Below are 16,592 nucleotides of genomic sequence, written 5' to 3' on the forward strand. Positions count from 1 at the left end.
CGTTTCCATCCACATCCCCTTTTGAGCACTGTCATGTTTTAGATCGTTGAGCACTTAACAGAGAGGGGAATCTTGAATTAAAGCTTTCGTGACTGCAGGGATTCATATTCTTGGTTCTTTTGGTAAAGTCATGTAGAAGGGAAATAATAAAATAATATTAATATAAAACTAAAAAAATTATCATGACGTTTCGACTGCAACACAAGCAATCATCATCAGGTGTGAAATCCACCTGGTGTGAAATCCACCTGATGATTGCTTGTGTTGCAGTCAAAACGTCGTGAGAATTTTTATTGTTTTATATTAATATTATTTTATTATTTCCCTTCTACATGACTTTACCGAGAGAGGGGAATGTTTTGTTTCCAATGTAATTCGTGGAGGTGGCTTAACGGAGTGAGTGCTGTTTGTGCATAGACCACACTCCGCATGTTCGTAAATTAATCACGTTATCTGCAATTTGGTTGACTGACTGAGTGATGAAATAGGGTTGTGTGTAGGGTGCTAGGTGGAACATTACATCACAGGACAGATGACAACGGCTTGAGCAGGCCTTCATACAGCAGTGGATTGATCATGACTGATTGATGATGGTGATGGAATGTGTCCCTGTACTGCAGTAACTCTAAATTATGTACCACCTCGTGTATTCATCCATATATACATCCATCATACACTCAGTGGCACTGTACCTCTAAGCATTTGTACACAGGTTGAAGCTGTGTTAGTTGTCCATTGTGGTGTTAGATTTACTGAAGCGTTGAACGATGTTGACTGTGGCGGAGGCGCAGGGCGTTGCCTCTCATTGACATACCCTCAGGGGGTGAAAAACGCGTGCAGTTTTCTCAGACAAGTCACCGCACGACCTTGCCGAAGCAACGAGGAGCATTTTGAATCATAGCTACTGAGCTTTACATTTGTGCGTACATACGTGTATATTTATTTTAAAGGGCCTGTAGATTGGGTTCTCCACAATCGTTTTCAGGGTTGTGTTATAGGCCTCGGAGGCTGACTCGATGTCGAGAATGTTATTATTCTCCGATAGTTGTCAAGAGTAACAGCACAGCATAGATGCGTTCAACAATAGCCAAGCCCTGCCCTGATTGGCACAGAATCTCGCCAAACATTATTTTCCTCTTTCCTTCTGCAAGACGGTGTTCGGGAACTCTGTCCGGTGGCACAAGCTGACGGGATAGAGCGGGGAGAAGGAAACGACTGTCTTAACAGGATTTATTTCGATGCAGATGGCCAAACCAAACGACAGGATGTCCACGACGCATCTTCGTGGGGAGATTTATGAAAACGCGAAGGATAATAGCTGAAGTAAAACATAACCTGGATATATTTAAATTCTGTGAAATATTAAATTGGTGGTAGTGATGGTGTTGTAGTGGTATTGATGGAGTTGGTGTTGATAGTGATGATGATAGTAGGCATGGCAGTGGTAGTGACGGTGTTGGTGGTGGTCGTAACGGTGGTAGTGATGGTGTCTAGATATTGGTAGTGATGGTATTGTGGTTGTGGTAGTGATGGTGTTGTGGTTGTAGTGGTAGTTGATGATGGTGTGGTGGTAGTGGTGGTGATGGTGTTGTGGTGGTAGCGGTAGTGATGGTGTTCGCGGTTAACGCTGCTCTAGAGCAGCTAGTAGTGAAACAACTCAACACATTCATCATTAACATTGGTATTTAAATAAATAAATATAATGGGCAACGTTTGAGGCAATGGTCCTTCCTCATAAAGCACACACATAAATCATTGTATGTGCTCTGAAAGGCCATTGCCCAAAATACATTATTTCGTCGCAAATTTGTTTTTCTTTGAAGGCCACACACAGTGTGATTGTTAACATTGTTTTTATTGTGGCTTGTGCACCACTGCCAATGCAGCATCACCAAATAGCGAGCAGGGCAGGTAGGCCTTGGTAACCAATGTCGACCTGCTCGTCTGTGTAGCAGTAGCAGCATGATTTTGATTTGTTTGGCTTAAGTACAATGTGATGAGTACTCACTTCCAATACAGTGAGCTGTGTTTATTTTGCACATTTAATATTTAATATTCAAAGCAATCATTGATGACTTTAATCCAATCCAGCCTGTTATGCCGCATATAGGTCCACACTTATGGAAATGTGTTATTATGACTCCAGTTATTAATGGTAATGTTTTGATGTCCAACTGATAATTAAGACTATTAATCGTCAGCCATGATCTAACCACTGGTAGATGAATACCACGCAAAGCTATCACATCTCTCACAGTCTTGTGATGTAACAATCCTGGCGTGTGTAATCTCAGTTGAGTAACTTTTGGATAAGCATCAAAAATGGAAAATGTGGACCCTAACGCCAGCACACAATGGCCTACCAGGGGATCTTTAACATTCACTGTGAAGGAGATGGCACATTTTTATTACAGTTATTACACCCGGAGTAATGATGCTTATGGTGACCGCTGAATTCGAATTGTGAACCTCTGCAATAATCAGCGAATGTGCTACTGCTAGGCGATATCACCACCACCACCACCGCAAGATTTGTGAGTGTTTGTCATTATCGCCTGCATTTCCCACAGCACTGCGACACGTCTAAGTCTGGTGTGCTGGAGGAAGATGAGTTTGTGGAGCTCTACAAGCAGCTGACACGCCGGGAGGAGGTGACCTCACTCTTCTCGCAGCTGACGTCGGGTGAAAACCTCCTGAGCCTGGAGCTTTTCCGCCGCTTCCTATCGGAGCAGCAGCACGAGGACATGGAGGCCGGAGCAAGCGAGGGCCATGCAGCTGCGATTCTGGACATGTACGAGCCCTCGGCCATGGGTAGGTGTCCGCCCAGTAGGTGATTATGGCATTATGGGTGGCAGGGTGGCGCAGTGGGTAACACTTTTGCCTCACATCAAGAAGCACCTGGATTCGATTCCTAGCTCGGGCACCTTTCTGCATGGATTTGGTATGTTCTCCCCCTGCTCTGGATGGGGTTTGCACAGGGTTCTCTGATTGTCTCTCATAGCAAAAAAAAACCCCATCCCAGTTCTGAAAAAAATACCTGCAATTTACATAATTGTGATTACACATACTGTAGTAGCAACATTGCCCCCTACTTTGAAGAGCCTGGCAGGACCCTCTTGAGACTAGTTGAGATTTTTGGATAAATAATCAAAACTCTCAAAAATAATGACCACCAAACGCATGACCACTATCATCATCATCATCGCCACAAGACTGACAAGTGGGAAACGTCCCCAACAACAACAACGCATAAGACATTGTTGATGACGTATTCTGAGCCCTGGGAGTTCTGCACGGGTATTCCCCACTGCAGATAAGCACAGTTAATAACACGTGCTGACTTTCCCGGGTCACCTTCTCTTATCTACATTATGGCTTGGTTAATAGGAAGAGCGTAGCACATGGATGATAGGAAAGCACGTGCATTCCATAGAGTATGTGGATAATTGCAATTGTTGAGGTGCACTGTACCTCACAATAAATACACTTATTCGTGATTATCATGTTTAATAGTGGTGGATTGTTTCAATATTTTCTATAGATATTTGGAGGAAATTTCTCTCATCTCTGAAACGTTCTTATCAGCAATGAGGTTCTCTCACTTGGTCATCAAATATTGTATGGACACTTCCAAAGCAGAATCCCAAAGAATATGCTCAGATACATTGAGGTTGTCCTGGACAAAAAGATTTTATAATGATGGACATCAGCAGATCAAGCAGTGCTTGTTGAAATCATGGTAGTCCACTCGCCCACCATGGGTGCAGCATGTCTACATCCCAGCCGTCTCCCTCAACTCTACGGACTCTGGGTGCCTCCTTACTCCCAAGGTCTGCTACTCCACCATTTGTGGCTGTTCATTTATCCACAATGCCACCCGCCCTCTGGAACTTCCTCTTCAAACAACGAGGCCTGGTCCCCTCCTCTTTCTCTGCTATCAGGTCTCTGCTCTAAATCTTTCTCGTCAATCCCTGTCCATGTGTTTGGATCCCCTTAATCGCCTGTTTTCTCTGCTTCCCTCACTCGGTCCCTCAAGTTTTCCTTCTTTGTGTTTCTGCTCCGAGGCGTTTATTACGCTGTGGGTGAATTATAGATGTAAGTTGTTGTTTTTGTTGTTATGAATAACACTGATAGACGATGCGTTGTCCTCTGGGCGCGCAGCTAAAAAGCAGCAGAGCATGACTCTGGATGGCTTCACCATGTACCTCATGTCCGCGGACGGCAGCATTTTCAACCCAAGCCACGGACACGTATTCCAGGACATGACCCACCCACTCAGCCACTACTTCATCTCATCCTCGCACAACACCTACCTGATGGAAGACCAGCTCCGTGGACCCAGCAGCACTGAGGCCTATGCCAGGTGCTCAAGTATGCATCAGTGTGTGAGTGTTGGTGTGTGTGTGTTTGTGGTGCAATGGTTAGCGCCCTGCACTTTGCACCCGGTAGCCCGAGTTCGATTCCTGCTCATGGCCAACACCAGTGACGATTATCTTAACCAGTCCTGGGCCTTCCCTAGGTCGACTCAGCCTCAAATTAGTACCTGGTGCAATGTGTAAACATCACCACTAAGGAGACCAAAGGCGGTCGAGGCATGGCACTGGCCACCCAACAGTCTGTCAGGCTACTTGGAGGATCTTTGTGTTTGTATTTTTTTGTATGTGTGTGTATATATATTTGTAAAACGTGGACTTCTTCACAGAAACACCTCTGCCAGCTGGAAATAATCAGGCTGGCCTGCCTATGATCCGTCTTGGTGTTTGGCGACTGTTGTTGTTACATGTATATATGTATTATTATAATGAAATGTATATTATGCAATTACAATCAGTACCATGGGACTATGATGACTTCTTTGTATTTTTTTGTATTTTATTGTGACTCAATGCAAGCCCAGTACAAAGCGCCGATCACAGAACGGAGGGGGGAACAAAAATTCTGCGAACAACAGCCCGAGTTCGGCGTGGCGGGGCATAGTACAGGGGGATAATTGGGCTCACTGCCCCATCCACGTGGGGACCACTAGCGAGGGCATGAAAGTTTACATGGAGAGGGGAAAAAGTTTGAGGCAAATATAACTAACATGAGAAAAGGGGGGCAGGTGGATAGGAGGAGAAGTGGGGAGGGGACTATGATGATGTCTAAAAGAGTTTGATCCCTTTAAGTCCCGTTGTCTAGGGAGGTGTCAACTCATTGCTGAGCGGTCGGTCCCTCCCCGTGCTCAGGGCTCTGAAGCGCGGGTGCCGCTGCGTGGAGCTCGATTGTTGGGACGGCCCAAATGGGGAACCCATTGTCTACCACGGCTACACCTTCACTTCCAAAATCCTCTTTCGTGATGTCATCGAGGTCATCAATCAGTACGCATTCCAGGTACTGCCGCCTCTCCTCATGCTTGCAGCTGTCACCAATATCGTATGCAGCTCAAAGCTCTTAAACATAGCAGCTTCAGTTCCTGTAAAGCAGAGCTGCAGAAGGTTTGACTCCTCCGTCAGAGTATCTTTGTAAGACCTTGTCTCTTTATGCATGGATGTTTAACTTATTTTGCACCGTACATAGCCAACCTGCTAATTGAAGGTGCTCATCGTTATGTTAAATGTATCAGTCAACTGTCTATACATCAGTCACAAATAAGTTATATATAAAAAAAAAATGATACACCTGTATATTTTTTTAAACACAGTTGCTGAGCACAGGGCCCAAATGCCCAAAGCAGCAAGTGACCAGCAACAAACAGCACCATCAAAGAGATGTAATTGAAAAGAGTGAAGACGCTTCTTGAATTGAGCAAGGCTTTGAAACGTCGGGGATAAAGAGACGCTGGGAGGGAATGCCACAGCCTAGCAGTGTTAGGCAAGAAGCAGAAAGAGAAATGTTTTTTGACCTGCAGCATGGTGGTTTGAACACAGTACGGCTGAGACCAAGATGTCAGTCTGGTAGGGCCTCTACGGTGCCTCTAGATATAATGTCCTGTGCCTTGGCATGCGATGCCACTGAAACTAGCGAAACGTTGCTGTGTTTGCATTTGTGTTGGCAGACATCGGAGTTTCCGTTAATTCTGTCGATCGAGAACCACTGCACCATTCCACAGCAGACGGTGATGGCTCAATACATGCGCAATATCTTTGGCAACAAGTTGTTGACGGTGCCACTTGGAGGAAAGGTACCCACGGTGCTGCCGTCCCCCGAGGTGAGACTCCCCGCATGTGGCCACTGCCACCACGACATTTCGCTGTGTCTCAACAGGATGGTGTACTGTAATGTGATCTTGCAGCCCAGTTTCCAATCTTGACCACGATACATGATCCTGGCCCCAAGGTCCTGGCGCCACGATGCAAGGTCCAGAGACAAAAGCAGCCAATGCTGACCCGATTGCCCCATTTCTGTCCTATTGTATGTATGTTGAACTTCTTTCGCATCGTACGGAGCCAACCGTGCTAATCGGAGGTGCTTCAGTTGGTGCCAGCAGCTCAGCCGTTTCCCAAACTCAGAATATAATTGAGAATGTGGTGGACGTATGTGAAATTCAACAACTTTTTGACAAAGCAATTGAATAGGTGAATCACCTGCAACTGCATCTCTAATAGTTGCTCTTCATAGGCCATACGAAGGATGGTAACCATTTGCAAGGGCGACCTGGATCACCAACATTCCAAAGCAAAACAATTAAAAGTACAGCAATGAAGACAATATAAATCGGAGCAAAAACAACCATGTTACATGAGGAAAAGGTGTACAGATAAACTTGTACACATTCTGTCAGCCTTATCTGTCGCGAATTGCCCAGTGTTATGCCAGACTGTATGCATTTTTGATGGCAAACACTATGTGTTTGTTCTTCTTGGTTCTTTCGGTAAAGTCACGTAGAAGGGAAGTAATAAAATAATAAAAATAAAAGATAATAAAACAATTCTCACGACGTTTCGGCCACAACGCAAGCAGCCGTCCTCAGGTGAAAACCAGGTCCGTCGAGGCGACAGAGTCTGAATGAAACAGCACACGAGCTTGGAGCATATATATAAGCTGGGCGCATTGACAAAGGAATTTGCATATCAAAAGGAATTTAGCATATTTATGGGAAATGCAGGAATGTGATTAGTACTGCATATGCATGTGCATTATGCAGGATTAACAGCATCAAAGGGAGCTGCAGTTACTGCTGCTGCTGCAGTTGCTGCTGCTGCAGTTTCTGCTGCTGCTGCAGTTGCTGCTGCTTCTGCAGTTGCTGCTGCTGCTGCTGCTGTTGCTGCTGCTGCTGCACTTGCTGCTGCTGCTGCAGTTGCTGCCTTATCCATTTTAATATAACACTATGTATTATTCTACCCACCCTAATGTGTATCACACTGCTATATGTTTACTATACAATTACGACACCATACATTACTCTGCACACTGCACCATGCCAGTGAGTGGAACGCGGTCTGAAAGTCACCGTAAACGTGAACACAATCAGTTAAGATCCGACATGGTTTATTACGTCCTTCCAATGATTGCTAAGCCAGAATCCATCTTCTCGGTTGAAATTGTCTCTGTGTTTGTATATGTGGATCGCCTCATGAACGAATCTCTCATGATAGCCAGATGGCTTACAGAGAACCTCTGTCTTGGAGAAGTCAATGTCATGTGAGCCCACTGAATTGTAACAGTGATCTGCCACGGCTGAGGTGTTTGTCCTACCGTGTTTCAGGTCTGCCTTATGTTCACGGATGCGGTCCGAGACATGTCGTTTGGTTTCTCCAATGTAACTGCTACCACAGAGGCAACTTAGCATCCGTGAACATAAGTTTGTAGAAACTAAGTTGCCTCTGTGGTAGCAGTTACATTGGAGAAACCAAACGACATGTCTCGGACCGCATCCGTGAACATAAGGCAGACCTGAAACACGGTAGGACAAACACCTCAGCCGTGGCAGATCACTGTTACAATTCAGTGGGCTCACATGACATTGACTTCTCCAAGACAGAGGTTCTCTGTAAGCCATCTGGCTATCATGAGAGATTCGTTCATGAGGCGATCCACATATACAAACACAGAGACAATTTCAACCGAGAAGATGGATTCTGGCTTAGCAATCATTGGAAGGACGTAATAAACCATTTCGGATCTTAACTGATTGTGTTCACGTTTACGGTGACTTTCAGACCGCGTTCCACTCACTGGCATGGTGCAGTGTGCAGAGTAATGTATGGTGTCGTAATTGTATAGTAAACATATAGCAGTGTGATACACATTAGGGTGGGTAGAATAATACATAGTGTTATATTAAAATGGATAAGGCAGCAACTGCAGCAGCAGCAGCAAGTGCAGCAGCAGCAGCAACAGCAGCAGCAGCAGCAACTGCAGCAGCAGCAGCAACTGCAGCAGCAGCAGAAACTGCAGCAGCAGCAGCAACTGCAGCAGCAGCAGTAACTGCAGCTCCCTTTGATGCTGTTAATCCTGCATAATGCACATGCATATGCAGTACTAATCACATTCCTGCATTTCCCATAAATATGCTAAATTCCTTTTGATATGCAAATTCCTTTGTCAATGCGCCCAGCTTATATATATATGCTCCAAGCTCGTGTGCTGTTTCATTCAGACTCTGTCGCCTCGACGGACCTGGTTTTCACCTGAGGACGGCTGCTTGCGTTGTGGCCGAAACGTCGTGAGAATTGTTTTATTATCTTTTATTTTTATTATTTTATTACTTCCCTTCTACGTGACTTTACCGAAAGAACCAAGAAGATGAATCCCTGCAGTCACGAAAGCTTTAAATCGAAAAATATGTGTTTGTTATTTGTGTTTATAATTAAGATGATTTGCATTCACTTTTATACTTGTGAATGGGGTTATCAGAAGATGTGCATCTTCATTCAGGGCGCAAGCTCCTTATAAATACAAACCACCGAGGGACGATGAAGGAGTTTATTTGGTGTTTTTGCAATGTATGGTGCGTGTGCATGGCGTGTGTGCGACACTTGTGCGATGCGTGTGCATGTGTGCGTGCACGCAGGAACTAAAATGCCGGATTTTGGTGAAGGGTAAAAAGCTCGGCCAGCTGGAGGAGAGTGTTCATGCCAATCAGGGAGAGGTTTCAGATGAAGATGAGGCTGCTGAGATAGAGGATGAGGCGGTCAAGAAGAACATGCCTGTGGCAAGGACCCCACACTGCACCAAGAATCCCGCACGGCACAAATGACCAATTTTAATAATAACGTTTTTTGCTCGGTGGCTTATTATGCTTTCCATTAACGGCGCGTCTCGACCCTGCTGCATTTCAGAAAGGGAAGCTGACCCTGTCGAAGGATCTGTCAGACTGCGTCGTCTACTGCAAAAGCGTGCACTTCCGCGGCTTCGAGATTTCGCGCGAGAAGGGCTGCTGCTACGACATATCATCCTTCGGAGAGGCCAAGGCTCGCAAATTGTCCACCGAGAATAGTGAGAGCCTTGTTCGTTAGTGCTTTACGTGAGAGCCTTGTTCATTAGTGCTTTACGCGAGAATATTGTTCGTTAGTGCTTTAGTGGAGAGCCTTGTTAATTAGTGCTTCACGTGTTCGTAGGTGAGAGCCTTGTTCATTAGTGCTTTACGTGAGAGCCTTGTTCATTAGTGCTTTACGTGAGAGCCTTGTTCATTAGTGCTTCACGTGTTCGTAGGTGAGAGCCTTGTTCATTAGTGCTTCACGTGAGAGCCTTGTTCATTAGTGCTTTATGTGAGAGCCTTGTTCATTAGTGCTTTACGTGAGAGCCTTGTTCATTAGTGCTTTACGTGAGAGCCTTGTTAATTAGTGCTTTACGTGAGAGCCTTGTTCATTAGTGCTTCACGTGTTCGTAGGTGTGAGCCTTGTTCATTAGTGCTTTACGTGAGAGCCTTGTTCATTAGTGCTTTACGTGAGAGCCTTGTTCATTAGTGCTTCACGTGTTCGTAGGTGAGAGCCTTGTTCATTAGTGCTTTACGTGAGAGCCTTGTTCATTAGTGCTTCACGTGTTCGTAGGTGAGAGCCTTGTTCATTAGTGCTTTACGTGAGAGCCTTGTTCATTAGTGCTTTACGTGAGAGCCTTGTTCATTAGTGCTTCACGTGAGAGCCTTGTTCATTAGTGCTTTACGTGAGAGCCTTGTTCATTAGTGCTTTACGTGAGAGCCTTGTTCATTAGTGCTTCACGTGAGAGCCTTGTTAATTAGTGCTTTACGTGAGAGGCTTGTTCATTAGTGCTTCACGTGTTCGTAGGTGTGAGCCTTGTTCATTAGTGCTTTACGTGAGAGCCTTGTTCATTAGTGCTTTACGTGAGAGCATTGTTCATTAGTGCTTTACGTGAGAGCCTTGTTCATTAGTGCTTTACGTGAGAGCCTTGTTCATTAGTGCTTTACGTGAGAGCCTTGTTCATTAGTGCTTTACGTGAGAGCCTTGTTCATTAGTGCTTTACGTGAAAGCCTTGTTCATTAGTGCTTCACGTGTTCGTAGGTGAGAGCCTTGTTCATTAGTGCTTTACGTGAGAGCCTTGTTCATTAGTGCTTCACGTGTTCGTAGGTGAGAGCCTTGTTCATTAGTGCTTTACGTGAGAGCCTTGTTCATTAGTGCTTCACGTGTTCGTAGGTGAGAGCCTTGTTCATTAGTGCTTTACGTGAGAGCCTTGTTCATTAGTGCTTCACGTGATAGCCTTGTTCATTAGTGCTTTACGTGAGAGCCTTGTTCATTAGTGCTTTACGTGAGAGCCTTGTTCATTAGTGCTTTACGTGAGAGCCTTGTTCATTAGTGCTTTACGTGAGAGCCTTGTTTATTAGTGCTTTACGTGAGAGCCTTGTTCATTAGTGCTTCACGTGAGAGCCTTGTTAATTAGTGCTTCACGTGTTCGTAAGTGAGAACACTGTGGTGCACACGTGGCTGGGGGGCGAGCGCGTCTCTGTTGTGTGCTGTGGGGAATGCGGACGGTGTGTGCGTGCAGGTAACGAGTTTGTGCGTTACAACTCCTTCCAGCTGAGCCGCGTCTACCCGGGCGGCCGGCGAACCGACTCCTCCAACTACAACCCCCAGGAGGCATGGAACACCGGCTGCCAGATTGGTACACAGCTTCCCACTGCAGTTCTACAGGATTGCCCATCGCTTTAACCCAATCGCTCAACCAGCCAGTGTTGTTCCATGGTATTGCAAAACCACCATATTGCCACCCCCAGGGGTTAGATTGTGGTTTTAGAGTGAATGTCAACTGGCCCAAGTTGGTGGAAATGTACGTGAAGGCTAATTTTATTTTGGTGTTGCCCTCTCCACCCTGCCCCCCTCCCACACCCCCCAAACCCCAGTGGCACTGAATTTTCAGACAGCAGGCCGGGAGATGGACCTTAACGATGGGAAGTTCCGGCAGAACGGTGGATGTGGCTACATTTTGAAGCCAAGCTTCACACGCAACCGCGAGTCTCTCTTTGACCCGGAGCACCCAGAGCTTGGAGCCGGCCTCAACCCCATAAACCTCTCCATCAAGGTGGGGGCACCAGTCACGGAACACGTGTTCTCTGTAGTTACAGGGTGTTTCAAGGTTGAAGATGAATTTGCTTAACAAGGTGAGAACTCAAGAGACAAAGATGGGTCTCAGTTGCAAGTGTGACCTGTTTAACCAAATAACAAAATCAATAGAAGTAAACACAAAGTACAACAATGAAGGAAACAGAAATTTGAGCAAAAACAGCTCAAGACAATTCAACCACATTGCAGAAGAAATCGAAAACTGCACAAATATAAATGAACATTAAATGTTATACATTTCCTGTAAGAAAAGTTTTAAAATACAGCTCTTGGTAAAATTAAGTTGCTGAACATAAAATGTATTTCTGTTGATTATTGCACTCATATGTACACAGACAGGGGTATACATCAAATACAACCACGAGTGAAGTTATCACAGTGAACAACAATGCAATGTAACTCTGCTCATTTAATTCCCGCTTCAAGGTCATCAGTGGGCAGCAGCTGCCTAAATTGGAGGCCAGCAATAAGGGCTCGATTATGGATCCACTGGTGAGGGTGGAGGTTTATGGCGTTCCACAGGACAACAACCACCAGCAAACCTACCACATCGACAACAACGGTTCGTGTGTGTGAATGATGGAATACTGTGCTTCATCGAGATATATATCTCTGGGAGTTGTAGTTCTAATAAAGCGGATGTAATGGGAGTGTGTTTAATGGAACTGAGTGAGTCATTATCTACCTACTGCTGGATGACGGTTTCCCCACATTGACCGTCATGTTTTGTGAAAACTTAATTGTAGAATCAAAGGCATGAATATCAATGGAGAGAATATTAACCATCTAAGATTTGCTGACTGCATAGTAATCAGAGCCATGACGAGGTGGAAAACATAAAAAGTTCTTCATGACTTTTCTACATCCCTTTTCTTACAGCGCCACCCCAGAGGACTTCTTCATTTGCTGGTTTAAACGGAAAAGTCATCGCCACTCTCTGTTTCTCCATTCAGGGTTTAACCCGCGCTGGGACAAAACGCTCACGTTCCGCGTGACAGTGCCTGAGCTGGCCCTCGTGCGCTTCGTTGTGGAGGACTACGACAAGGCGTCACGCAATGACTTTTTGGGCCAGTACACGCTGCCCATGAGTAGCATGAAAACAGGTGTGCCTCGGAGGGTGTGGGTGGGTTGGACCAGGAGGGGGGGAAATGCCACATCTTGGGGTGGGGTGATGTGGATCAGCGGTAACCTGTTCGCCGCTCGTTTCAGAGGTTGCGCGGTTGAAATTAGACAGGTTGCCCTGGTTAATTTTACGGGTGTATTAACCATGAAACGTGCATGTCTGCTCCACATTGGATGTTAAAGATCCCTGATGTCATTTCAACAAAATTGGACCACTCTGTGCCAGCGTCATCATTCAAATTAAGTTACTTAATTGGGAAATGCATAGCAATCGTCGCCCCCTGTTGTAAAAAAAATAGCAGGATCCTCCTGAAAAAGAGTCGTGAGGCTTTGCCGGGTAAACAAGCATAATAAGTAAAATAGTGAATGAATCTTCTACCTCGCGTGGAACGTTAAAACAGAGGGTCAGATTCACATCTTGGGCAAAGTACATTGTCTTGGCAAATTTCTCCTTTGTTGGTAATGGAGACATTGTGGTGTTTTTCCTGCAAGCTGTATGAAAATTAACATTGGTGAATACGTGGATAACACCCAAGGTCTAACATAGTGAACGTGTGTTTGGTGGAGCTGTCGAGACACATTTGCATGTTGTAAAAAAAAAATTGGTGTCTGGGTGTTGTCCTTACATATGGTTTGGCCTTGATTATTATCGATGGTATTGTGGATTTGTGTTATATATTTTATAAAGTTGTTTTTCCTTACTGACAGTAATTATATTATTTGGTTCAGTATTTAAAATATTTTTGTAATTTGGCAGACATCGCTCGTTTTATAGTGAGCATAACAGGCTCACAGGGATGGCTAAACATCTCGTGAGTGATGCAAACCCGGAATTTGCACAACCTGGTCCGTTTTGACAAGCCCTTGAATTGTATCTGCTCTGCATTGTTTCTTGCTTCATTATCTCAAGCAAAGAGGAAGAACAGGAATAACCTTCTGGTGTTTGCAAACGAGGTTCAAAAACATTTCCAGCATTGCCGACATCTGTGCTGTCACGCTTGACGTGAAGCCACCCCGCCCTGCTGAAGATAGCCAATTGCCTGATTCTCTGTGCAGTGATATGGACCGGTCAATTAGTTCTGTGTTGCTGTTTATCATCTCGTGTTGTTGCAGGCTACAGGCAAGTCCCTCTGCTATCTCACGACGGCACCAGCCTGGCTCCATCCTCTCTCTTCGTCCACGTAGACACGACCAACTGAACAACTGCAGGGGTGTTGACGCTGCCATATACAAGAGCAACACGATGTCGATGTAAACCGTGATCCGTGTGACCACACGTGCGTCGATATGCCAGCATTATTGTTTTATTTAATTTACTCTTGTTTACCCACAAAAGCTTCGCACAGTCTCAAGGCTGTTTTTTTTCAGGAGGGTCATCATTACTATATTTGCATACTTATATAACAAGCATTCAAGTAGACACCTATACAGGCATTCACACACGTGCTGCAAACTCTTCTGTGCAAGCAATTTTTTAAAAGAAATATGCAATATGCCTTGTTTTTAGTTGGTTATATGAGTGAATATTTTAAAATATATATTTTACCAGCCATAGTTATACAACTATTTAAAATTAGAGTTCAATCGTTATAAACGTTTAGTAATTTTAAAACACCTCTGTGCAAGGGATATTTGAGGTAATGGGTTCACTACTGAGCTTGCTTGTGAAGCGCAGTGAGTAGTTTGATCTCAGGCAAACATTAATGTTGTAAAAAAAAATACTCGCACTGACTTAATTATTCTGCTGCTTTTAAATATGCAAGTATTTATGGGGTTTCAGAATTAATTTGCAAATATGAAACTTTTGGAATGAGATTTCTTGAAATGTATAGGAAATGTTGGAAAAGAAAATAATTTATATGACTTGCCATTTAGAAAAATGCTTTAATTTTAAAGAGCAATACTTTTTACATTCCCCTTTAACAATTTATCATAAGAACTTGTCACTTTTTCCTGCGAGTCAATGCACTCTGTGAGTTGCTGTTGAATTTAGTTTGAAAAATGCTAACATTACTTCATTGCACCTTTGAGATATCAGGGTCTCTCCACAAACCTGTCAAATATTTGTCAAAAGTGCATGTAATTGGCAACTCCAGTAAATTCTTCTGCAGGAGTAGTGCATTGTGTGGTTTATTTCACAGGCACACACTTTTGAACACAACTGTGCCAGGTTATTCAAATTCACCCAAACATGCATGTCATTGCAGATTGTTAATTTTTCTAAGTTACAAATGCAAAAAAACTACAAATCAGGTAGAGCAAAAGCAAGTTTTAAAACCCTACAGCCATACATTATGCCTGACGGTGTGGATTGTAAAACAAACACTTTTTTTAGGGTATATATGTTTTGTTACATGTCGCATGGATGAGATAAGGGGGGCAACCTTGCTGGTAATATAATTGCTTGCCGAGTTGTCTAAATGTGCACGCCTGATTTGTGTACTTTGTTGAGTGGACATTTGACCCTTTTTCCTCCATTGCATGTTGATGAAAATCTATTTTTTTGGACTTCACTGCAACATTCAGATATATTATACGACTACCACGACCACTATTAGTGTACATGAGGCTAACTTTCAAATTAATAATAGGTCAACGAAACTATAGTTGTTTAGGAATGGGGCCTGGCAAAGCTAGGCAGAGTAATGGAGCAGCAGGAAACCCTTTGTGACAGATGGGAGTGGTGGTTATAATAGGGAATGGCCAAAAAAGTCAAATCCATATTGCAGGGATGGATCGGTATCACTGATCAGCATTGAATGTCGATTTATAAACCAATGAACAGGTAATTTTTTGTTCGACCTGTCTAAAATTATATGCACGCGTCTTCACTGACTTGGCACTGTGTTTATATGTAAGTAGCAGTAGACCTGAGACTGCCTTGCCATTGTTTACATACTCGGCTTATGAAAAAGGAGGCTTCCTTTGAATATTATACTTCCAGATGTTACGTTCAAAGTGGCTGTGAGCTCAAAATGATAAGTTATTTTGTGACAAGTGTTTATGATAAAAATGTAAGCTACTGTATACTGTTTGGTGGCATTTTAAAACCACAAAATAACTAAAGTGAGTAGTTTTCTATAAATATGTAGTTAAAATATATATTTTTTAGTTAGTATGCATTGCCTTAATATCACAAAACTGATCAACTTTGATGTGGAAAATATAGAGCTCTTCTGAAATTTCACTTCCTGAGCACAATTAATTCCCTGTTCGCCTTTTTTTGTGTTTGGTTTGAGGTGATAATCGATCAATATCATCGAACAATGTTTTACTTTGTAATTTTTACAGCCCTTTGTAAAGACGCAACTGAGTGATGGCTTCCCGTGTCTGGCCGTGGGGTTGGTTGACCATATTTCACACTGCACAAGGCTGAGATAGCACTCACCAGGTTCATAGTGCAGTACACAAACCACTTCTCCCGCTACTTTGTTACAGTGAATACAAATTAAAAACGTGGTTCAATGACTGTTGGTCTTGGTGTGATCACATGTAGACAATGTTGGTTTGTTTTTAAAGCTCCTGTACTGTTACACACCTACCTATGAGGTCGCTCGAATGACTTCACGGTTATGCAGTTTTGCCTGCTCTTCATTGTGCATTTTACAACAGCAATAGATTGGTGCAAACAATGTTTCTTTTCGAATATAGACGAGCGATAATTTGGAAGTTGTCATCACAATTTTCCAACGTATGAATACAAGAAATACAATTTTGCCGGTTCCTTTTGCACTAAATATATGGTTTTGCATGTTTGTGAGAATACCGTTTGTAACGGGTGAATTCTTACAAACGGCACGATGCATTCATTAATTCAAGATTACACTGTAATGGTTTTTACAAGCTTAGAATTGTAAATGTTTAGCTACTTTTCTGTTTTACGACACTGAAAGTTGAGGCATTGCATGTAGTCTATGGTAGTGTGGATTCCTTCGAGCTAATGATATGGTTATTCAAGGTAAAACTGAGACCTTT

General features: G+C 43.7%; 1 protein-coding gene across 2 annotated transcripts in view; it reads left to right on the top strand.

Moving 5' to 3' along the window:
• The window catches only part of LOC133345122 (1-phosphatidylinositol 4,5-bisphosphate phosphodiesterase delta-4-like), a 30,978-nt gene extending 14,649 nt beyond the window's left edge, over positions 1 to 16,329 (top strand). For both annotated transcript variants that reach the window (XM_061555613.1, XM_061555612.1), the window contains exons 5-15: positions 2,571 to 2,811; positions 4,162 to 4,363; positions 5,226 to 5,370; positions 6,035 to 6,187; positions 8,993 to 9,133; positions 9,261 to 9,417; positions 10,921 to 11,037; positions 11,276 to 11,454; positions 11,922 to 12,057; positions 12,449 to 12,598; positions 13,731 to 16,329. In XM_061555613.1, the coding sequence (XP_061411597.1) occupies positions 2,571 to 2,811; positions 4,162 to 4,363; positions 5,226 to 5,370; positions 6,035 to 6,187; positions 8,993 to 9,133; positions 9,261 to 9,417; positions 10,921 to 11,037; positions 11,276 to 11,454; positions 11,922 to 12,057; positions 12,449 to 12,598; positions 13,731 to 13,816 (1,707 nt within the window). In that variant the 3' untranslated portion in view covers positions 13,817 to 16,329. The remainder of the gene's footprint in view (positions 1 to 2,570; positions 2,812 to 4,161; positions 4,364 to 5,225; positions 5,371 to 6,034; positions 6,188 to 8,992; positions 9,134 to 9,260; positions 9,418 to 10,920; positions 11,038 to 11,275; positions 11,455 to 11,921; positions 12,058 to 12,448; positions 12,599 to 13,730) is intronic.
• The last annotated feature ends 263 nt before the right edge of the window (positions 16,330 to 16,592 follow it).

Source organism: Lethenteron reissneri, chromosome 21, assembly GCF_015708825.2.
Source record: "Lethenteron reissneri isolate LAM-NWPU_2019-01 chromosome 21, ASM1570882v1, whole genome shotgun sequence".
Taxonomy (NCBI): domain Eukaryota; kingdom Metazoa; phylum Chordata; class Hyperoartia; order Petromyzontiformes; family Petromyzontidae; genus Lethenteron; species Lethenteron reissneri.